General features: G+C 35.9%; 4 protein-coding genes and 1 long non-coding RNA gene across 8 annotated transcripts; 3 read left to right on the forward strand and 2 right to left on the reverse strand.

Annotated features, from left to right (window-relative positions):
• The first annotated feature begins 299 nt into the window (after positions 1-299).
• On the forward strand, positions 300-11,248 carry LOC130418780 (uncharacterized). 2 transcript variants are annotated; one of them, XM_056744867.1, is made up of 16 exons: positions 300-614; positions 1,112-1,342; positions 2,598-2,772; positions 2,859-3,093; positions 3,367-3,461; positions 4,356-4,555; positions 5,222-5,300; positions 7,770-7,948; positions 8,028-8,348; positions 8,765-9,163; positions 9,548-9,721; positions 9,840-9,900; positions 10,055-10,208; positions 10,362-10,421; positions 10,529-10,615; positions 10,991-11,248. In XM_056744867.1, exons 2-16 carry the CDS (start codon positions 1,125-1,127, stop codon positions 11,074-11,076), a joined length of 2,523 nt encoding a protein of 840 aa, XP_056600845.1. In that variant the 5' UTR covers positions 300-614; positions 1,112-1,124; the 3' UTR covers positions 11,077-11,248. The 2 variants fall into 2 exon arrangements, with proteins under 2 accessions (XP_056600845.1, XP_056600847.1); XM_056744869.1 differs by lacking the exon at positions 300-614 and having other exon boundaries at positions 1,148-1,254.
• Positions 5,656-7,887, reverse strand: LOC130418782 (uncharacterized). Its single transcript, XR_008906396.1, has 3 exons — positions 6,244-7,887; positions 5,879-6,012; positions 5,656-5,809 (listed from the first exon to the last, which is right to left on the reverse strand). It is a non-coding gene; the product is annotated as an uncharacterized LOC130418782 (long non-coding RNA).
• A 61-nt stretch (positions 11,249-11,309) lies between the features above and the next one.
• Positions 11,310-13,443, forward strand: tmem141 (transmembrane protein 141). Its single transcript, XM_056744870.1, has 5 exons — positions 11,310-11,467; positions 12,033-12,099; positions 12,342-12,425; positions 12,530-12,637; positions 13,158-13,443. The coding sequence occupies exons 1-5, from the start codon at positions 11,414-11,416 to the stop codon at positions 13,226-13,228; spliced, it is 384 nt and encodes a 127-aa protein (XP_056600848.1). The 5' UTR covers positions 11,310-11,413; the 3' UTR covers positions 13,229-13,443.
• A 931-nt stretch (positions 13,444-14,374) lies between these two features.
• On the forward strand, positions 14,375-18,894 carry slc25a35 (solute carrier family 25 member 35). Of its 3 annotated transcripts, XM_056747207.1 has the most exons (6): positions 14,379-15,073; positions 15,655-15,720; positions 16,198-16,350; positions 17,022-17,156; positions 17,308-17,362; positions 18,456-18,894. In XM_056747207.1, the coding sequence occupies exons 1-6, from the start codon at positions 14,702-14,704 to the stop codon at positions 18,458-18,460; spliced, it is 786 nt and encodes a 261-aa protein (XP_056603185.1). In that variant the 5' UTR covers positions 14,379-14,701; the 3' UTR covers positions 18,461-18,894. The 3 variants fall into 3 exon arrangements, with proteins under 3 accessions (XP_056603186.1, XP_056603185.1, XP_056603184.1); XM_056747206.1 differs by having other exon boundaries at positions 14,381-15,073; positions 17,308-18,894; XM_056747208.1 differs by lacking the exon at positions 17,022-17,156 and having other exon boundaries at positions 14,375-15,073; positions 17,308-18,894.
• A 428-nt stretch (positions 18,895-19,322) lies between these two features.
• Positions 19,323-22,170, reverse strand: rangrf (RAN guanine nucleotide release factor). Its single transcript, XM_056747209.1, has 6 exons — positions 22,139-22,170; positions 21,962-22,040; positions 21,705-21,821; positions 20,942-21,104; positions 19,965-20,059; positions 19,323-19,820 (listed from the first exon to the last, which is right to left on the reverse strand). The coding sequence occupies exons 2-6, from the start codon at positions 22,024-22,026 to the stop codon at positions 19,709-19,711; spliced, it is 552 nt and encodes a 183-aa protein (XP_056603187.1). The 5' UTR covers positions 22,027-22,040; positions 22,139-22,170; the 3' UTR covers positions 19,323-19,708.
• Between the last annotated feature and the right edge of the window lie 1,741 nt (positions 22,171-23,911).

The following is a 23,911-nucleotide window of genomic DNA, read 5'->3' on the forward strand; positions in this document are numbered from 1 at the left end:
GAAAATTATAGGACGTGCAATGGTGTTAAGAAAAATGAGTGGCTGTATAAAGTTTATTTTATGTTGAGCAAAATTAGTGCATCACGTAAAATTAAAGCAACAACGCTTATGAAAAGTGATAGCTGTTTTAAGCACTTATGTCCCACTCCAAATTTTACCATTAACATCAATCCATTGTTTATCATTTAAAACTTTAAGTGGCATCTAAGTTAACTAATAACTTATCTGTGGTTTGTGCAACTGTATCAGTTGAACTAGTGCAGCAACCTTCACAAATCAAGCAAGGCAGGCCAGTTTAATGTGTGTCTAGAGGATGGCGTGAATAACCTTTACCCAAACGTCTCCATAGGAACCGGTGGACTGGAAGAAACATATTGTAGCAGCTCTCCTCTGTAACGGATGTAAATTAACATTTTATTCACACTTTTAGTCGACATCAAACCCTCAAAAACGTTCGCGTCATTTTGCAAAACACCTCAAAAGAGAGAACGAATCACCGAATGCATTATCAAAGCCAGTAAGCATAGATGTTAAAAAACAGCGATTATCTTTTGTGCGGATTTTGGTATTCTTTTCGATCTATTTTGCTACAAAGGATAACTGCACGTTTTCTGGTGAGTGACATAAATATTTGTAGCACTCAATTTTACTGTACGTGCACTACATGCAGTGTACTCGCATACAATATTGTATAGAATATTGTAGGATGAAGGCTATTCGATTACTAATAAGGCGTTTTTGTAGTTAGTTTTTTACAAATCCCTTAGAAATTAGTTTGTGTTGAAATTTATATTTAATTATATCTGTTGAAAAGTGTAATGTTTTCTGCGAGTAGCCATGTTTAATTTATGCTAAAGACTTATAAAGAGTTTTTGTTATTCATGTTTGATAGTTTTAAGTAATGTAATTTAAAAACAATGTTTAGCCTACTAGTAATTACTTTTCTAATATAAACAAAACTGAATATTGACTGAGCCAGTTGACTTAAGGGCTGCCAGCAAGTACATAATGTACAAACTGAACTGTCAATGAAAGTGGCACCAATTTTGTATCATTAATAAAAGTAATATGGGTGTATGCATATGAAATGAAACATTGATTTGTTTTGAAGCATCTTTTCAGGAATGACATCAGCAGCTTGTTGTCCAGCTCCATGTCATACAGAAAATGCCTTGACATGCCTTCTGTGTCCACACAATGATCACATTTCCATCGCATTAGAAGTTCTACATAAGCTTGCCCAAGAGGAAAAAGGTAAATTTGTGGAAAAGGTACTTCAACATTGCAACCCCAAAGCATGCATAGATGTACTACAGAAGGTATTGAAGTCCCCTGACTCAAGGTCAGTACCGTAAGCATTATAATCCATAAATGTAATTGTTTTTTTTATGAATACAGTTCAAACCAATATCTTGGTTCTTTAAATAGCACCTGTCAGAACTGAAGCATTGAGGTGCAATAATCTTGCACATATTACTGCTCATTCAAGCTCTTGTGTGTTGTCATGGATGCTCCAAACAAACTTGAACTGAACCACTTCTCTTTTATTATTAGTGGTATAAATCAAATGCTCTTTGAGGTCACATGAATAGTTTTTAGTCTTCACATAACCCACACTCAGTTTAGCGCTTTTCAGTTTCCGTTTTGTAATGCAAGATGCTAATTTGTTAGCACAATTATATTTGCTAAATGATTTCAAACATTGAGATCTTCAAACTTAGTGACCTTCAGACCTTTTCAAGATCGTGAAAAATATTTTAGTCAAATAACCCTTAACTTTGGATTGGTAATGTACATAAACACAGGAGTAGTCTACAATTCTAAAACGTCCCAATGTAACATTAACTTTCCTTTGTAGGTCATTATCTTTCTTTTAGGTATTATTGAAAAATATTTGTTTAATTTCGGTCAAAAATATTTTTTCAATCAGCCTTTATGTTACAATAGGCCTACTTGATAATGCATGATCTAGGATCCACTCATTCTTTACGATATTGCGCAGGCTTTCACAAAATTGGTTTCATCCATGGTGGCAACCTATCGTATAGGGCGCATTCATTTTTATTTATGATAGTAATCTTGTTTAACAGTTCTCCTTTGACCTTTTCCAAATACAGACCTCTGAGAGGTCAAAGCGTAATGAGTGTCTTTCTCTCTGCTGAAAGGGCAGAAAGATTACCAGTACAGAGGGTACTTTTTTTTTTGAGACAGTATCCTCAGGTTGAACCCAAACCAACAGTGAGCAATGCTCCGTTTCTGCTGAGGTACATACACCAGCTACATATCTGTATCCCTGAGTAATGGTGCACAGACAGGGCCTTTGGAGAGCTCTAACATCCCCTTCTTTTTCAAGGTCACACAAAATAATTGAGCACTTCTTCAGCTGATGGCATTTCTGAAGACATTTCTTTTAAATATAATAATCAATATTTAATTTGGTAGGAAGTTTATTAAGTGTAAAGATTTTTACAGAAGTTTCTTTAACCTGTTGCTTTACTGTTTAATGACCATGTGTTTCCTGCAAAACAAGTTGAATGAAAGTATTTGGCTCATCAGGACATTTGTTAATGTATCTGCATGCTTGCGTGTTTATGCAGGCTAATCAGCACAGTAGCTTGTATCTTTGGCGTACTGCTTGAGAATGAACCCATGGTGACTAAACTTCAGAAGTGGGCCGAAGGGGACAACAATCCGATATGTGCCCTTGGACAGATTCTGACAAAACATGATCCTGATATTGTGATGAATGCAACCGGAGCAATAGCCTCATTGGTACGGCTACATTATTTATCAAACAAAATGTTTACCATATGGTTGTTGGCTACACATCACTCTATGGTATGTTCTTAATGTATTAGGTTGAAACTGTGTCAGGGCGGCAGTGGTTGCTTCAGAACCCAACTGTGTTCAATCAGGTCCTCGAGAGCGTGTCCATTCATCTGGATAATGAAACAGAGAATACAGCCAACTCTGCAGCACTTATTCTCGCCCAGCTATCCTTGTGTGAAGAAGCCTGTCAAAAGATTTTATCCCACCCGTCTGCCTCCAAGACCTTCAGATGCTTAACAAAGTGCTTATTATGCAGCCACAAAGGTCAGTGTACTCTTTATGGAAGACTTGTATTTTATATTTGAGATGGAGAAACAGCCACAGTAAAGTGTTGTGGAGAATAGTATGGGATGGGGGTTCCATGTTAGATTTCTAAATTGTTACACTTTTTATATTTTAGTTTGGAATCGAACATAGAATTAATATTACCTGGTTTTGATTAGATTGAACATTAAAGGTTCTAATCAACTCTGCAAACACATGTATAAAAATACTAGCAAGTTCTAACCGATACACTTGAATTTCATACAATTGCAGACACAGCAATGAATGCAGCATTTGCTGTCGGTCGCCTGTGTGGCAGTGGCCAGGCCAAGAACCTCATTATGAGAGAAACCAAAGAGCAACAACTGGTAAGAAAAAGATCATGAATTCTCTTCATCGGTCAGATTGACTTGGATAGATCATGTTGACATCCCAGATTAAACAATCTAGTTTAGTCAGTAGAGCCCAGTTCCATAGACAGGCCTTTAACCTAATCCCAAATTAAAATGCATGCTTGAGCCGTCTTGAAAACAATTTGCAATGAAGTATCTTAACATATTTCAAAGCACGTTAACTAAAATGTCCGAATGCAACTAAAAAGTACTCGGCTTCATCTAAATTGTGTCTGTCAAACCAGGAAGTCTGTTTAAGGATCCTAATGGGATTCATTAAATATCCTTCAAAGATTCAGTAAAATACAACGTGCTGAAATTATTATTATAATTTTTTTTTTTAGATATCCCTATTAAATATTAACTTTTGAATTTAACAAATTAATTTAATAAAAAAAATTATCTACTTAAAATTAAAATAATAAAATAAAGTATTGCTTTTTAAAAATCTGAGTGATTTAAAATCCTGAGTGAGTTTCCAGACATGTCTTCTGTGGTCCTACAGTACAGGGATTTGTTGAAATCTATGGTGTGAGGCTCTCACGCCCTTTAAAAGTCATATTATGACTTAAATAATACTTTCTACTAAATACTGCAAACACTTCTTTTTTTATGAAAATATGATAAATTCATTAATAATTCATAAATAAGTGAATAATCCAAACACACACAAGCAACAGCCAAGACAATCGAGAACATTATCAAGGATAACAAGATGGGTGAGAAAAATCAGGGAGGGGCAACAGGAACAGGACTACAAATAAACTGGGAAAAAAACTTCAATACAAAATGGTAGAGACACACATACACATTTGATATATGACAGCACTTAACTGTTTTAATACCTTTACTTTTATTATTTGTCTCAAGGTTTACAAACTACAGTCTCTGCTGTCTTCTGGGACAGGACTGGAGATGTGTCAAACTGCATGCTTTGCACTGAGCTGCTTAGCAAAAGATGAAGATGGTCATGCACTGTTGATGGAAAGCACTTGCATTTCTGCTGTGCTGAATGCTCTTTTACAGCTGCTGCAGAGTGCAGAGCCGGACTCAGTCTGGTTTGCTGCTATGTAGGTTTTTTATGTTTAGTGTATATTGCAATCCAGAGAACGTACAGAATATTATTACGAAAGGAGAGATGAATGTAAAGATTATAAATGAAAGTTATCTTGTTTTGAACGCAAATTTTATTTATACATCTTTAAATTTGAATGGATTTGCAACCAGGGGAAGCAAACAATTTTAAGTGATCCTTTTTTTAACCCTGGATTAACGTAATCCAGAGTCATCTTTACCTGTGTTTTACACTGTTCATATTTTATTGTAGGTTAGTTCTGGGTAGTCATGTTTTGAGATTTAAACTGCGTATTTGTTATTTATGATTGTATCTGCATATTCAAATAAAAACAATAATTGATTCCAGTTTTAAGTTTCTCACTTAAAATTGCAATTAAAATATTGCTGAAGTTTATGTGACTGTGAACCGAAAATCCATATTTAATGTAGCGAGTGTTGTTTAGTGATTTGATGCATGTTTCTACAAACTTTTATTTTTAAATTCTAGCACAGCGATGTTTCACACTTCTTAGCAATTTTAACCCTGCTCTAGTAGTCATAACCCAAAGTTCATTTACGGGGGCAAAATGTTACTTTAGAAACATGTTAACCTTGAGTTTTGTGTAGCATTAAAATCCCTTATGCTCACTTGATGTTTCCTCTTTTTCTTTATCTTTTAGGACGTTAAGAGTGCTGGTGTCTCGACCGAGTGGAGTGGTTATAGTCAGAAAGCATGGCGCACTGCACGGACAGTTAAAGGTTTCAAAATGATTAAATTGATAACACATATGACATACACTGTAAAAAAATCCTGTAAAATTTACAGTAAATTACTGGCAGCAGGGTTGCCAGCCAGTTACTGTAAATTTTACAACCACAGTACTGTAGTTGATTTACAGGCATTTACTGTAATTGCAGAATACAGGAAAAAACTGTAATTTTGAATAGCAAGAGTATAATGCTGTATTTTTTACAGCAAATTGCTTGATTTTAATTAACTGTATTTAGAAGAAATACATAAATCACTGTATATCCAGTATGTTTTGAGACAAAAATACATTACAGACGAATATTATACCTTGTTGTACATGAAATATTTTTATTCAGTTACAACTTCATAGTAGCCAACATGGCTCTTTAAACAATGAATGTTTAAACAACACGTTAACCAACATAACCATCATGTAACAACATCGCAAAACAAGGCCCAAGTGTGTCTATAAAACGGTCCACATCTTGATCCATCAGAGCACAACAAGTAGCTAGAACTATGGAAGAGAATAATGTTAGATATTCAATTTATATTCAGTGTGTGTGTGTGCGTGTGTGCTTCTTACTTTTGATCGATTACACTGAAAGTTCATCATTGTGTTTAGAAGAGCGGCAACATGTGGGTTCACTGCAACCGGTTTCTTCTGTATCCTGGCATTTTAGATGACGCTTCTTCTTGTTCCACTCTCTGGATTAATATCTACAAAGAGTCAGGAAAAACTAAATGTTATATATTAAATATTTAAAATATATTATATTAAAACACATGAATTAAATGATCAGCTTGCTAGTGTTAAATAGGGTAGACTACTAAATAACTTGCCCTAAAAAAATCCATCTCTCGTTGAGAAATATTGTTTTAAAGGTCTTAACAGGTATATAACATTAACATATCTATAAAATGCAGGTAAGGAAGTTGTTCAACTAATACCTTTCAGTGGACTCCAAGATACACGCTGCCCCATCCTGGTACTCAAGAATGAATATGTAACATGCTATGAACAGAGTGGGAAGCCCAGACATGAAGCTGTGCTGAACACCGTCACACACAACCTAACCTTCAGTAGACAGCATCCCGTGGCCTGCAAGTGTGTCCTAAAACAAACAATACCACATGTGACGATAGTTAATAGTTACTTTAGACTTTTATCTTTAAGCTTTTTACATTTAAACTACATTTTAGTATAAGTGACTCTTCAAACAAACTCTAAGCAAATTACACAGAGTAACTTACACTTAAAACCGTACTTATACAGAAATGTAAGCCAACTAACGTTAGGGATGTCACGGTCAAGAAATTATCACACTGGTATTTGTAACGGGCCGTCTCACTCCCACCCTCCAACGGTCCTATTTGGTGGACAGGCCTGCTCTAACGATGAAGGTGTCGCTAACGTCTTTTGCTACAGCTCTCAGATAGCCTCCGTTACATATACTGTATATCTTGCTGGTTACGTACATTAATCACTTATCCGGGCTATCCTCCGTAAACATCGATTTACCGGAAGCTTTGGTGACTCGTTTTAATTTGGGCGCTCGATTTAACGGATAACTGCATTTGCAAATTTGAATTACACCACAAAATAATCACGACCGAGTGTGGTTTTCAACACTAAGTTCCTGTGAATCCCAACAGTCGAAGCATGTAACTTTCACCGTGTCTATGGCGGGCGCGATGTTCAACATAAAAAAAACCCGTCAATTTACTAATACAATGAACTGTAGCTCGTCACATACCGCCTTCGCTCCTGGTGTGTACAAAAACTCAAAATAACTTGAACAACTTCTGTCCTCAGGTGCTATAGCGACGGAGAATGTTTGAAATCTTACCGCGACGGCGCTGCTGAAACCCCGCGCAAGACTCCTTCGGTCCCCGCAGATGGAGGTTGAATCCGGGGTTACCAATATGAAACGCGAATGTAGATACCTCTATATAACATTACCAGTATAGTTACCAAATATGGAAAAAAAACGTAATAAGTCACTTACCACAGGTGTGAATCACTCATTTTGCGCACTACCCCAATCTCGACTGTTGAAGGTCATCCCGCCATTGTAGATTTGAAATTTACAGCAATATTCTGTACATTCGAGTTAATCCGTCACGTGACTCCAGAATGCATTGCACTTTACAGCAATATTCTGTATTATTTAAAAAACAGTCAGCTTCTGTAAAATAACGCTGTAGTTTTTACAGCAATTCGTTACAGTATAATGTGCATAACATTATTACTAAAGATCCCTTACAAGCCATTTTTACTGGCTTCGGTTTATTTTTATAATTTACCTACATATGGATATTCATATATGGGATGCAGGAAGTAACAAGTATCAGCAGGGAGAGCTTGTCTTATTAAGTGGCTAAATCTGGTGGATATTCTACAATAGCTGACACTGCTTATAGTAGATGTATTACTCATTTACAGGATGCCAGTTTGTTGTTTGCTTTGTTGTCAGGTGCTTTCTGTGTTGTCAACCACTGGGCCAGAACTACAGGAGGAGGTCAACATGTGTCTCAGCAAACTGGAACTTTTACCCAAACCACCCCCAGTGAGGGTTACTATCCTTTCATCAATGTTCTACACTGTGTCATGGGTGAGGTGTGATCCTGAGAGCGGCCTGGAGGTCACATACAGGTTACACTAGACACTGACTTTTTTTTGCTCAACCATGGGTCTATTATTTCATATTTATTTTTACATTGGGTTTCTATAGTCTCTTTGACAGAGATCTCATGCTGTACCATGGCCACTTGTGTCAGGTGACTTTACCCGTTTCTACCAACCGGTCTGTGGAGTCCCACTCCCTACGTCTCAACTTGTCTACTTCTGATGGTGACGTCAGTCCTTTTAGTGACCCTGTGGTCACTCTAGAGCCGCTGGACACCACAATCAAGTGTCCACAGGAGCTTTGTGTGATTGGCTGCACAGCAACGCATGTACACTTGCGCTGGGTAGAGCCAGAGGGAGGAGTCAAACCTAAATCATATCAGATCTTCTGTAATGACACACTGGTGAAGACCACAACGCTGCTAGGGTGGGTCAGAATGGTATCCATTGACTGCATTTTTATTTAATTTGAACTTTTCTACAAATACTTATGCACATTTATTTATGACAATCTATAGAGATCGCATGCCTTCTTCATCATGTTATTCTGATATACTTGAGTCACATTATACAATTAGCTTACAATATTGGGAAGATTGGTTGATATACAGTATATTTTACCATAAATATGAAATTTTATTGCATTTTTTTATATCACACGCCTTTACATACACATGCCTTTTAGGTCACACTGTCCAAAACAATATCTTTTGATCCAATTGGTATCAAAAGTTTTGTGTTTTGCATTTTTTTACGTGTTCTGCATTTCATTCAGTGAGAATAAATAACACACGAATTAAATGTATTGTTTATCAGTGTATGTTTCCTCGTTTTCTCTAACAGGGCTGTGGTGAGCGGTCTATCTCCAGGAACGAACTACGAGCTGAGCGCGAGGTCTCTCTGTCCGGGCTACGCAGCGAGTACCAGAACAGTAACCAAAGTGAAGACAGCAGACGATCAAGATCATGCTCCTTCCGCTCTGACCCTTGTTGTTTTGGGTCGGCATGAGCTGCAGATAAACTGGAGAGCTCCAGCTGTACCTCTGGGGAGACTCTTTAAATACGAACTCAGTCTGAATGGATGTGTTGCATACGTTGGCACAGAGAGAGCGCACACCGCCCGCCGCTTGTCCGCAAACACAGCTTACGCCTGTATTGTGACAGCCGTTACCTCCAGGGGGCGCTGCCACAGCAGGCCGGTTATAAAGAAGACATCCCGGGACGAATACCTGCCTTTAAACAGGTGGAGGAGAACAATTACATCACAAATAGGCTAAAATTGTTGATATATATTTTTAATGCTTTTATTGCGGTTTTTATTGTGTTCTGTGTGATTTCTAAAGACTGGTCAGAGTATTTGTAGATTTTTTTTAAGATGCAAGGAAACATCTTAAAGAATAATATATTTAGCCCAATACATTATATCCAAATTGTATTTTAACTAAAGTAAATTAATTTGAAGCGTTTATTGCTGAGATTAGCAATTGTCATATAGTCAGTCAGTCATTAATAACGAGCACTATTATGAAAAACTTTCATTTGTTTCACAAATATTTTGTTCATCATGTCCTTTATTTATACACTATTGACTGATTCACATGTGTTTTTACTGTATGTATTTATTCAGGAATCTGTCCTCCGCTATAACCTCTAAGTCTTCCACATCTCCTCCAACCATCCAAAACACAAGAGAGGTCACAAAGATGACCACAAAGTCTCAGGCTACACTTGGACATAAACCTAAAATTCATACCATCAGAAGCCAGCACAAAGCACATGAATTAAGAAAAGACAAGCACAGGTTCTTGTAACTGACAAAGCAATAACTATAGTAATTTAGGTTTTTAATTTTGTGGAATAGGGAAATGTTTTAATATTTATTTAGGATTAATGTTTGTTTTTTGTTGATTTGTTGAAAGGCAAGTCTCAGTCCAGATACATTTACCAAAAGAAAAAAAGTTGTTCAACCACACATCAAAGGTATCATTATTAAATATATATGTATTCTGTATCTCTTTCTTCCTCTCTCATGCATTAAGATTCATATTGGATGACTAGTATTTTTGTTCTCTTTATTTAATGGAATCACAAAATGGCAGTGTTCATGTTTTTTATTGTGAACTCTCTACTGAAGATGGACAAAAACAGTCCACCTGTTGGGTTTCCAGAGAACTCCACTGACTCTCTTGTGGTGTCCTCTCATCGACAATCGGAAGACATATACCAGACCCAGACAAAGCCATCCACCCCAGAGGACCCCACAAACACCAAGACAATGATCAGCCAAGGTCAATTTTACCGTGATAAGAACCATTAACAGAAATATATACGAAACAGAACAGAAAAATGGAAATCAACTTTGTACAATGCGAAACATTGGCATTTGTGTTTATTTATTGTCTTGTGCTGTTTATTTCCTTTTGCTGTTATATATCCTATAGCCAGGAAAAGGAACAGGAAAGTTCCAAAAGAAACACTTCCATGCGTTAGCAAACAAATCTGTAAGTTAGTCTTCTGACTTTTCAGAGGATTTATTTTTTGTAAATGTAAAATGATGTAATGATTGCCATTATATCTTGAACATTCTATGTATTCTTTCTGGTTTCAGCCGAAGATATGAGATTGCTTCAACCAGTCTCATTTCATTTGTCTAATCTGAAACAGTCAAGGAACAAATCAGAGCACAAAAAGACAGGTATGTGTTACAGGACGTTATGATTAGGATAAGATAATAATTTTATTTCTTAATTACAATTAATCATAAAGCTTTTTATTCTTGTGGGATAATTTTATTAATACATTATTATACTAAAATATTAATTATTATCCTTCGAAATATCTAATAAACTATTCTAATATATTTTGATAAATTAAATTTACACTCTTTAAAAAAAATGCCATAGATGAACAAGCTTTGGCTGAATTGTTCCATCTTTGTACCTTATAAAGATCTGATGAATATTTTTTTTACAAATGGTTCTTTGTTGTTGAAAATATATATATTATTTATAATTGTATCTGTTTTATGATAATTTATTACAGTAATTAATTGATGATTTCCCCTTTTCAGAAATAAACCCATTTCAAAGGTTCCAAATCAGCCGAAATAAAGACAATACCATGTGGCAACACACACCAAATTCGAATGACATCTGAAGGACTTGCACGTTCCACAGCAATCTTTGTCCCCACTAAATGTCACTTTTTCAAAACTTAAAATTCCCATATTTTCATGTGCATAACTTTCTGTGTATACATCCAACAATAAATTGTGTGAGTTTGTTTTGTCAAGTAGTACATTCATCGGTTCATTTGTTCACGAAAAGCATTAAAGACTCCAGGCCACAAGAGGTCACTATGTGAATTTTTTTCCCTCAGATCTTCTTCGCCTTACAAGCTAATGTTTGATACCAAACAGAGTTAGGTTGCATAAGTTGTTATACCATCTTGAAGGTTATAATTCATAATTGTAAAGAAATATATTTTTAGCGGAATGGTTAATCTCGGACTGAGTAAAGTTGATGATGCAGTTGCAGCGAAGCACCCGGTAGGTATAAAACATTCTAACATGTCTCACTGTTACTGTGAAATGTATGAGTCGTCCAGCTAAAGATGTTCGTTTATGAAATGTATTACCATAATAAACGCTTTGTTATCCCATTAATGGCTTTCCAGCTAAATATAGGCTACAATGTACAGAACATAATCAACCTTACATTACAAACAGTACCCTTGCCCTTTACTATTGCCCGTATGCCAGACCTTGTCATTGTGATGTAACATGTATATACAGTGGCAAGAAAAGTATGTGAACCATTGTCATTTTCCTTGTTTTCTGCTTAAATTGGTCATGAAATGTCTGAACTGATCTTCACCAAAGTCACAAATATGAACAAACATAATATTTCTAAGCGGATAAAACACAAACAGGCATTATCTTCCATGTCTTTATTGAGCACATCCATTAAGCATACACATATTTGTGACTTTGGTGAAGATCTAATTACATTAAATGACCAAGTCCAACAGAAAATGTTCAAATACTTTTTCTTGCCACTGTATTCTAATTCATGTAATAATAGCAAAGATGATACTCCTTGTCATCCTCTCAGGGTTTGCAGCAGTATGCCGCCTGCCAGTCCTATGCCTTCATGAAAGGCACAGCAAGCTTTATACTGGGTAAGTGTTGACTTTAATAAATGGTCACTTGTGTGATGCTTTGTGTGCTCTTTGTATTACCTGGTGGACAAATCACTAATGAAATCGTTATAATACTGCAGTTCTTTTTTATGATCTTTCATTTCTGTTTCATAGTTTTAACATTTTTAGAAGCAAATATCTTTCAAAAACAAAATCATTAATTTCAGTATTAAATATTTAAATTGAATACTTAAAATGTAATATCTCTTTTTTTTTACCAGGCACCGCCGGCTTATTTATTGTACAGCGAGTACTTCAGAAAAGAATGCCTTATCCGTTGCAGTGGAATCTTCTAGTATCTATTGGTAAGCCTGCATTTTTATCTGAACATCATGCAAGATCATTTTTTTAATTTATACACAAAGTATTAGTATTTGGCTGATGGTGATATTTTCTCTGGTCTGCACAGTTGCTTCTTCTGTATTTAGTTATTCAGTAACCCGCTGGGAAACGAGGAAGTGCACAGACTTGTGGTTATTCCTTGAGACAGGAAAAGTTCCTGACAGAAACTCTCCCCGTAAGTGTGTACATGCTTGTCGATTCCTTAAAATAACAAGCTTGAGAGACTGTACGTAAAGTCACCATGAAACGGAAGTTTCTATTGACCTCTCTTCTGTATCGTTATGTATATCTGAGTGAAACGGCTCCTGAAATTTGAAGAAAGTGTAGGCTTTATTTGCCCTGCCCATTTTGATTGGTTTGTTGTAAGTTGTGCCTGGAGGCGAAGGGTAAAATTACCTGGCCGTTGGAGAGTCAGTATAGTCCTACCTCATTTTTGTGTCTTACATCATGTGGTGAAGAGTTGTTTTTGAAAAGGGGAGATGATCTTAAATGATTTTAAATAAGATTACAAATGCATTTTTTTAAATAATGGTGTGCACAGATAAATCATTTATAAAAATCACTGCAACAATGTGTAAAACACTTATATTTTCCTGTTTGATGTCATGGTGACTTTAACATTAATCCTGCCATTTATATCACTAAATTCTGGTCTTTATTATGTAAATTTGACCATATTTTTATTATAAATACAGAGGAGGAGACTTCAACTCTGACATCACCTGCAAAGCCCAAAGTAACACAATTTGGAGATGTGATGGACTGATCTCAGAGATGCTGCAGTGGATTTTTACCTTTGTGTAATATTCTGAATGTGCAATAAATTGTGTTTCATTCATATTCAAGTTAAATGGCATTGATTTTAAATTGAGGGAATTGTGAATTTCAATTCAGTACTGTGTGAACCCAAACTGTATAAACCTGGAGTTAAAGAAATGTTTCAATATGTCTGTCAAATAAATTATCACATCTTTGTCTAGATTTGCATAATTAAATGTTTCTGAAACTCCTTAAAGTGTAGTCCAATAGCATGCTAGTTTAAAGCTAATCTAATAAAGCTAATAAAATAAGCAGTTAACATTTATATTTTATATAGCATACAATTTAATTTTAACAACTGAGAAAATCGGCAGATACTATTTGTCAAAAATAGTAATCATTGTAAGATGTAACAAATGTTTTGGTATTGTTGTTGACAAACTGATCACAAAAAACAGTTCTATTAAATATCTGTTTCAATCTTATCTGGTGAAAGGTTGAATTTGAAAGAAATGGGTTCATGAAAATAGGTTTGTTTTCTAAAACACATTTATTGAAATGCACTTTAAATTGCTTTAGATAAAAGTTCTGCCAAATGCATAAATGTTGATTTAAATTAGTAAATGCCATGGAGGCATGTACTGTACGTATCAATATCGTACTAAATAAACTTTATGGTATTAAGGGGGAAAGAGAAGATTAGTTGGTTAAGTTCCACGATGTGTTTACTCCAGTAAAGTTGATGAAATGTCACTACGCCCCTCTGGTTTTCACCCCACGATATATGAAATCACCATATGCTATCTCATAAAAAAGTCATGGCCTCAAAAAGCTTGTAAACAGTTCCACCTTTATATTGCCCTGGAATTAAAGATACACACACGACCTTTGCAAATGACTGTATAGCCCAGCAATGATCTGACCACAAATAGGCACACTTTTTCTTATGTATGGTAAAAATTGTTAATTAAATGCAGCAATACATACAGTAAAAACTTCAAAATATGGGTGGCATGGATTTGACTAGCCTTAACAAGTATATCTAGTCAGGAAAAAATACCAACAGACCTACTCTAAAACTCAAAACAATATTAAACTTAAAAAAACAGCAAATAAAATCAAGCTCTGCTGTGCATCATTACTATGGAGCTTGACGTTTCAGAATCGTCCAATCAGTGGATGAGTGAAAAAGGCTGAGGCGATATTAGAGTTCTGATTGGACGAAACTATGAACACCCCCGGCTGAGACAATCTGACATTCACACAATCGGCAAAACCTTCCCATGACTATTGGAGGGACTACAGAAACCGCATAAGCAAAATGCAATTGGGCATATATGGACAAAAAATTGTTTTATTTCCCCGCGTCCGATCAATTTAGGTCTAGATTACTTTGTCTGAAGTAATAAAAAAAAGAGTCGTCCCGGTTCGCGTGTACATCATTTTAACCAAAGTGTTTCCAGGCATAGTTACATTGAACATGGATTTCGTTCTCGGCGGCGTGGCTGCATGTGGTGCTTGCTTATTTACAAACCCTTTAGAGGTCGTGAAAACTCGGATGCAACTGCAAGGAGAACTAAAAAGCCGAGGGACCTACCAGATTTATTATAGGAACGTGTTTCACGCCTTTTACACGATAGGTAAAATAGATGGACTGGCCGGTCTACAGAAGGGATTGGTACCCGGATTGGTTTATCAGATGTGTATGAATGGGGTCCGGCTGGGGTCTTACGCCATCATCGAGTCCTTGGGCTACATTCACACGGACGGAAGGGTCAGCGCGGCAAAGAGCACAGTGGCCGGGGCCGTTGCCGGTGTTGTTGGAGCAGTTATGGGAAGCCCGATTTACCTGGTATGTCAAACTGACCGTCGCGTTTTTCAGTGGTAGATTAAGCACGTGGTGAGTGACGTTTGGCTCCGTAGACGTAACGTTATTTGGATCTCGTGAGCATATTTATGGGGCTTTTATTGGGTGCGCGCAGCTAAAGTAACAAGAACACCATAATAGAATGCCTTAATTATATTAAAGGAACAGTTCTCACTTCAAATTCTGTGTTTAAAAATATATTCGATTTACAGTTTACACACTGAAGTAATGCAAGAATATCACTTGAAATCTGAATCAAACGTATCTCGTAAAATACCGACGTTGCTTGGCAACCGTCAACACAAGAATTCTAAAAAAAGTATAACAGTTGGCGGAATTATTGTTTATTGTGACTTTATTAATAAAATAAAATCGATTATGTAACGTGGATGGTATCATGACTGCTGACGATGACACCTTAACTAAAGTTAACTTACTAACAGTATACTTTTCACTTACGCATTCAAGCTTTATTTTATCAGGAATGAAAACACAATCGGTCATATTTTTCTTACTAGTTTACCAATCATTTACTTTATATTATTTTGTGTTTTTGTTTCCTTCAGGTAAAGACACACCTTCAGAGTCAGGCAACTTCCTCTATTGCAGTTGGCCACCAGTATAAACATCGGGTGAGTTTACTTTCCATCAGAATTCTCTAAACTTTAGAGTTTTGTTTATTTCTATGCCATTAAAGGGAGAGATTGTATGTTCCCTTTTGATATTTGGGCTCTGAAATCACATTGTACATTTACCTTTGTGGTAATTTAATTGAGTATCCCTTCAATTCAGAATTTGTAAAGGACATTTTTTTGGACTCAATCCATGCACTTCAGCCAATACACACACAAAACAAGCATACGGTATTGAAAAGCTACTTTAAATAATAAACAAAGATTACGATTAAAATTATAATAATGATGATGACATCATGATTAAAAACGGTTGTTATACATTATCTCTAGATTAAACGATTATCTTTACAATGTAATTCACAGTTATAACAGATTTGTGCCTCCATTATAAAAGGAACCGGTTTGAATATTCAGTTTACTTTTGTTATAGATTAAAACAAAGTGATTATTTCTGTTTGGTTTGTCATCCGTCAGGGAATGGTGCATGCGCTAATGAACATCCACAAACAGCACGGCATTCTAGGATTATGGAGGGGGGCAAGTGCAGCAGTCCCAAGAGTCAGCGTGGGATCAGCCGCTCAACTCTCCACCTTCTCTGCCTCTAAAGAATTAGTCATTGATTTACAGGTAAACATCAAATGTATCATCTCATGTAGAAACTAGAAATCATTTAAGATATTCTAATGAAAGTGCAATTCTTTGGAATTTCGGAAGAATTTCACTTAAAGGTCCAATGGGTAATTTTTTATTGATACATTGACAGAAATGCAATATAATATAATGTCTTCAGAGGTGTGTAAAGACCTTACATAACGATACACCCCGTAAAGCGGGGCCCCTTGCATGGAATTCGCCATGTAGTTTCTACAGAAGCCCTTAACGGAGAAACTGCTCTAAAGAATGCGTTTGGAAAAACGAAAATCTCCTTTGACAAAGCAGCAAAAACGTGACAACAGTTGTGCTTCAAAAGGGAGAGGTGGAATTGGCAACCTCACTGCTAGATGCCAAAAAATGTCATACACTGGACCTTTAATAGTACGGTTAAGTATCGTTGAATTAACTGACATCCTATTTCCCCATGCCTTCCAGTATTATGGATCACAGCATTACCTGGAAGGCTTTGTAGTAATCTAGCTTTACAAGATTTTCATCTACAGTGAACATGCCGGGTCTGAATAAGATTTAAGATCCTTTAAAAACAGAGGAAATGCTTCAAGTACAGTTCACTTGAAATTACAGTAAAATGAAAGTAAAATCGCTTTTTTAAATAATGTATCTCTTTTCTCCGTCATTTCTAGCTTTTCCCAGAGGGCAGCTGGTTAATAGCTCTCAGTGCTGGTATGATCAGTAGTGTAGTGGTTGTATCGGCTATGACACCTTTTGATGTGATTAGCACTCGCCTTTACAACCAGCCTGTGGACCATCTCGGCAAGGTAAACCTCTAATAGCTATAAACAACAAAGCCAGCAACTTTAATCGTGGTTGTTATTAACCATTAAGGACATAAATCCAGTTTCATGCATCAATTTCTCAAATTGCTAAAATCTTTAACAAAGATGTTCTATGTGACATTTTTCTCTGCAGGGCATACTGTACAGAAGTTTTTCGGACTGCTTCTCAAAGACGCTGAAGAAGGAAGGTATGACTGGTCTTTATAAAGGTCTCGGAGCCTCTTACTTCCGGCTCGGTCCGCACACCATCCTCTCTTTAGTTTTGTGGAACGAGTTGCGTACTTTGTATCACAGCCACTAGTGTTTCACTATCAACTTGATGTTTTAAGAACCGATTTTTTAAAGATAATGAAATATTAACAAATATGTGATATAGTAATAATTTATATTTAATTACTAACAGCAAGGGACTGTTTAAAAGATCTCTTATCACAAACATATGCAACTTGGAATACGACTTGATTAAGAACACACATTTAAAGGGATAGTTCACCCACAAATGGGAATTCTGTTATAATTTACTCACCCTCGTCCACTACCATAGTTGAAAAAAATATTGTATATTTTTGTTCTGTTTTACACCTATTATGGTAGTCAATGATGTTCCAGAACTGACAATTGCTTACATTCTTCAAAATATCTCTCTTTGGTTATCAGAACAGAAGTCATTTATACAGGTATGAAATAACATTAGGGTGAGTAAATGATGACAGAATTTCTATTTTTGGGTGAACTATCCCTTTAAAAAACTCACAAAGGAAAAGTACTGGTGCTTATCCATACTGTAACAAAGTCCTTTAAGGAAAATCACTGTGCTCAGAGGCCATATTTGCAGTGCCTCAGGCAGCTATTTCAACCATATAACACCAAGTCTTGTCTACTATTAATAACAAAAACATTATTAGAAAGGACTGAATGCAGAAGGTTGAGTTATTTCTATGCTCTTATACCTTACACTCCAGCTGTTTACAAAGGGTTTTATTAAGGAAAAGAAATCTGCACTTAAATCAACATTACTGTAAATTGTGTTCTTCAGAAGAAGATTGTTTATGCAAATGTATAACATGCCATTGTTAAATTGTGGATTGTAGTGGTTGACCGATTTATTGGCTATGAAGTGGGTTTTCACCATATTACAGGTGCATTTCAAATTGTCAAAATCTTTTAGAACTGTTATCAACTGTTACCTGAAAAAATAATCAGTAGAGATAAATGAAAATGAATGCATAATTAATGAATATTAACTTATATTTGACTTATACTTTTAACCTTTTCCCAAAGATTAAATGTGAGCTTCTGCATCTGCATGCCATGGTGAATGGTATAGTATGAATCACATGTACTGTACTGAATGTTGTTCTTAGAGAATATAAACATTTGTTGTTTTAGTATTTCCTCGGAGGGCTGTAGGATTACTGCTGCTGTGTTTTCATCATGTTTAGAAGGACAAACACTTACAGTACATTAAACAGAAGTTAAAATGAAACATCATTACCAAACATAAAATCAAAAGTCGTCTGTTTTGTTCTGCTGGTGCCTTTATGTAAGGATTTCTGTTGCAGTTGCTGGAAAATTCATAATGAATTAATAACAGCACTGTAGAATCAAACCATACCATTTTAGTTATAAGACTGCCAATTTGAATAAAAGAAATCCAATAATATTTGCTGAAAAAAACAGGACATACGATCACCATTTGCCTTACATTAAAGGTATTTGTACTGAATGCTTAGAGCTGTTTAGTGCATTAACAATATTACAATAACTTATCGTTTGTATTAAATTATACACTTGGGAATCACTGTAAGGCAATTGCATAAGTTTATTTTTGGTCTGTGATATGACAATATACAATTTAGGAATAAACTAATTTTAAAAAGAATGACTCTTCTATTTGCCCCTTTTTATGACAAACACTAGGTGTTCTTTTAGTACAAATACAGAGCTGATTTTGTAATGTAGAACCAGATTAACCTGACTTTCTCTTTATAATCTTTAAAGAACTATATTTGATAGTTAGCTTATTTTTTTTCTATATATTATTTGTGCACCTTATCCACACTTTAAAATTTATTTCATTAAAAACAAATGATGTTAGACATCTGAAGCTAGACACAAAATGTTTAGAAGTACTTTCAACGCTGAAGATAAAAAGAATAGAATCTTATATTTTGAAGTTTAGGAAAATCCAGACTTTCAACAAAGACAACTTCCAGTTCTACATTGGTTAACATTGGTGAATGATGTGATAATTTTTAAATGAATACAGAAGGAAATGATGACTGTCTCTTGCACGTGCTTGAACAACTTAATTAAAATGAATGATTCTGAATGAATCAGCAAGTTTGTCTTGCTGAAACTTTATTTTTTACAAACACCTCATCTGCACTACAAGAAAAATATTTGATGGACAAACGTGTGTTGCTATCCAGTAGTTAAGTTTTTCCTTTTAACCTGTAAAGTCCTGCTAGTTTAAAGCTTAAACAGGATAATCAACATCGTCTTTCAGTTCTCTCAGTGTAAGAATCGAGAATCTATCCAAACACTCCATGGTTGAGCAGTCGAAAGGACTGAAAAACGCTCTGGAAGTCTTGTAGTGTCCATGGAACAGCGGCCACATTTCCAGCTGCACTGCTGCTTAGAGGGCTGAAAGAGAAACGGGCTTGAAACAAACTTCTTACATCAATAATACCATAACTATACCATTAAAATCCCAAATAATATGGTTAATCCAGAAGTGTTGCGTTTTATAGTGTATATAACTATGAGTGAAGTGTATAAGCAACTTACTTGATACAAACAGGATCGTTGAATGTCACCAAGATATCGGTGGTGAACTGTGGCAGGCGGAACAGGCACAGGTGAATATTGACAGTGTTTTTTGCCTGCAAAGTAATGAATTCGTACATATGACAAAATGCTTAACTCCTAACAAAAATCTAAAAAAAGTCCAAGGACTGATTTCTCAGGAGATTTCAGCGATATCTGTTGGATAGGGATATTTCATGCAAGATACTTCCTAAAAACTAATAACACTGCTAAATAATACATAAAAAACAAACACAGAATTTTTCCTTGGCCTTGGCTCAAAGTTTATCATTCAGTCTTCTGTTGTTTATTGCAGTTGGTCAATCCAGGAATAAAGTAACTGTGTCGGCAATCATAAACTTGCTCATATAAGATTTCGCAATTCAAAACAACCCAAACCACACACAAGGCATTTGAATCAGCGCTAAAGAAAAAAGGTGTCACAAGTAAACTAAGAAAGCAGTTGTTCTTCACATGCCGTAACTTATGCAATTCTTTTAAGAAAGAAAGGAAAGTGATAGTTAAGTATGACATGTACTGGTCGGTCTGTGAATAGTAACCAACTGTCATCAACAACCAACTTAGATTTATGTGCGCAAGCACAGCGTGTCTGAATGGTCATCTGACATGCGTTTTCGGTAGTGTAGTGTAAACGCAGACTTTCTCTAAAATGCATGAGGAAACGGCAGTATAAACGAGAATCGGTTTTGTTATAAACGCTGTTTCTGTACGACAACGGGCTAATGTAAACACCACCTAAATGCAGTAGCTCCACTTTCCAATGTTCAATTACCAGAATTAAAACTCTTGTTTTGGATTAATAATTCAGTCACACAGTCCTCCACTGTTGTCCTTAAAAACCTCTTCAAGACACATTAGGCCCATTTGTACACCTGAAGCTTATTTATTGTAGTCCACCTGTGGTTAAACCAGTCGAGCTGAATGATTTTTCAACATACCTGCTCATTAAATTTTGAGACCAGCTGAGCACCAGATAGCAGCCATGCAGAACTGCATTCCTGTAAAGACAGCTGTGATTGGGAGAGCTGCTCCACACCTCTGATCTCCCAGGATCCCGACTCTACCGCCCCGTTAGTGGCAGCCACATCATCAAAATGATACCTGCCACAACCAGAGAACCGGTTATCCACACCCCTTTCTGTGCACTACTTTCAATTCATCCAGTGAAACAAATTATTTATATGAGACAAATCTTTCCTAGTTGGTTCAGATATGGACTTTTTCCAGATAAACTGTGGTTGGGTTCGTCCAAATTGAATTTTTGACTATTTTGCTAAGCTAACATTCACTTCAGTAATGTACTGATGTGATCTGTACCTAAAGGGATAGCTCACCCAAAGATAAAAATTCTGTCATCATTCATTCACCTTTGTTACAATAGGTCCAATGTTGTCCAAATTTCTTCTTTTGTGTCCCACAGTTGGAATGACATGAGGGTGAGCAAATGATGAAAGAAAATTCATTCCTTTGTTGGTGAACAATCCCCTTTTCCTCCTTGTCAGTCTCTCCGACATCATTTCTAGCAGTATAGTTCAGAAAGCACAGTTTCAGATTCTTTCATTTTGATAACTGCTGTGATGTTTACAACACAGGCATCTGTTGATAGTTAGAAGCTGTTTGTATAGGTCTTTATCACACCCACACCTGTTAAATCTTCGAAAGACATTTAAGTCTGGACTCTAATGTCATGTGGAGCAGTACCTGGCTGCCTCAGCGTCCTGCACTTGGCTCTGGTACTCCAGCAGCTCAATGACGATGCTTTGATCTGTCTGAGAATTAGCAAACACTTCTTGGTTATCAGGGATCTGCCTCAGCTCACTGCAGAGTGCCGAGGAGAGAGAGCTTTACTACACAAATACACTAAACTGTTTCATGAATTGTTAGTCGCCTGTTTTGGCTCATTTATTCTGATTTTTAAAAATACCAGACATAAAGATTTGTATTGTAAACGTAATTACCTGATATCCTGGGCATTGGGTGGAATAACTACTGAAAAGGCGCCACCAAACAGAGGCCGAGCCATAGCTGTGATCGCCACTGCAATGATACAAACATACGTTTATTTATATTGTTTAAAAACGTAAATATTGTACAGTGCTATCCACGTGTTGTATAAATATTCTATTTACACTCACACGAGTCACCAGTGTTGACTTCTTTCCATTGGCGAAAGCCGGATGTGATGTAGTAGATGAGATCACGTGCGCCCTCTAGTGGTTTGACATCGCATAACTTTGAATAATGTAACGGCAGCCTAAACTGTTATTTGACAATTAATGTATTTTCTTTTTTTAATGGTGGCTATACCAACTGCGCACTAGTGTTCTTTTAACAAAATAAAAACATGGCGTGCTATGCTATTTCTTATTTAAAGTCCCTTTTCCCATTATTTCGAATATATATCTTGAGTCAGAAGTTATCACTCAAAGAGAGCCTGAGCTCTACTTGGCCAACAGCCTTACATCACAACCTTTCATTTGCAATACAATCTGACAAAATAGAATATATTTTGGTACAGCTATGTGCATTTCAGAGTTAACATTAGGCAATCAAAGCATTCTCGGTAAAATATTACAGGTTAAGGAGTTGACTCCTCTCATTTCTGCAGAAGGTGGCGCTCCTCTGTAATTTATAAAGCTGTAAGTAGCTAATGGTTTTTAGTTTGTCAGTTTTAGACAGATTACAACCCAAACATCAAACACTACACCAAACAATGTTCTTAACCAGACTGCCTTACGCATTCACACACACATTGGTTTGAATGTTTCGAATTGGTTTGAATGAGACTGTGAGCTTGTTCACTTGGTGTTAAACTTCAGTGAATCAGACCGATGACATGTTCAGGTAACATCAACAAACTCTTTTTTATCAATGTCACAGGTCAAACCTTGCTTAACCTAATTATTTCTCTCTCTCTCTCTCTCTCTCCTCTCTTTCAACCGTATGCTTTCAACTTCCAATATAAGACAGCTCCCTCCTCTGACCCTCTTAAGGAACATGTACTAAATCCGGTCTTACCTGGTTGTACCTCCACAGGTACAAGTATGAACATTGGCTTTACCTGAACAGTTCTTCCTTGGTAATGTGGAAGACAAGCTCAAGGTCGCTTAGGGGTTCTTATTTCCACAGCACAGTATATCACTGCTGTCTTTATTAACCCTTGTCTTCATATTTCGTGAGTTTTACTTTTAGCCATAAATCATTATTAGTAGTCACCCTTTATGGGTTTTGGAAATATTAAACTAATAAAAAGTTTTAGCAAGTGCTTGTCAATTTTGACAACTATATATATTGTGTACATTGTCATTATGGGTAGCAAATATAGTATATATATTATGGGTAGTAAATTATACTTGCTTCATAGGCTTACTGTGGGCATGTTGCCTGCAACAATTTATATACTACATCATTCATATTATTATAAAAAAGCTGTAATATAACTGAATTGTACTGTTTTTCTACAGATTTTCATGTATTTTTAAAATACGTTAAAAAACGTAAAATTACAATGATTTACAGGGAAATACTGTTTTGCTTACGTTTTTTTCTGGTGTCTCAGCTGTCAGAAAATACCTTTTTTTACATGATTTTTGTTACAGTTTATTTTTGAAAATATGGTTAAAAACATAAGATTACAGAAAAAGACTGCAAATTAAAAAAAACAGAGAAACATGGAATTTTACAGGAATTTTACAGTATATTCCAGAAAATGTCTGTTTTTACTGGATTTTTTAATCTATTGTGAAGGCTATGTGTCCACATTCACTCATAAATTGTATGTAATCCACCTGTTTTAATGTATTCTTCAAATAATGTGCTAAAAAATATTTTCTTTCGCTCACACTTGGAAACGTTTGAAATGAATTAACAGTAACAGAGTTATTGTTTAAAAACTTTGGTGATCGTTG

This window comes from Triplophysa dalaica, chromosome 4 (genome assembly GCF_015846415.1).
Source record: "Triplophysa dalaica isolate WHDGS20190420 chromosome 4, ASM1584641v1, whole genome shotgun sequence".
NCBI classification, from domain to species: Eukaryota; Metazoa; Chordata; class Actinopteri; order Cypriniformes; family Nemacheilidae; genus Triplophysa; species Triplophysa dalaica.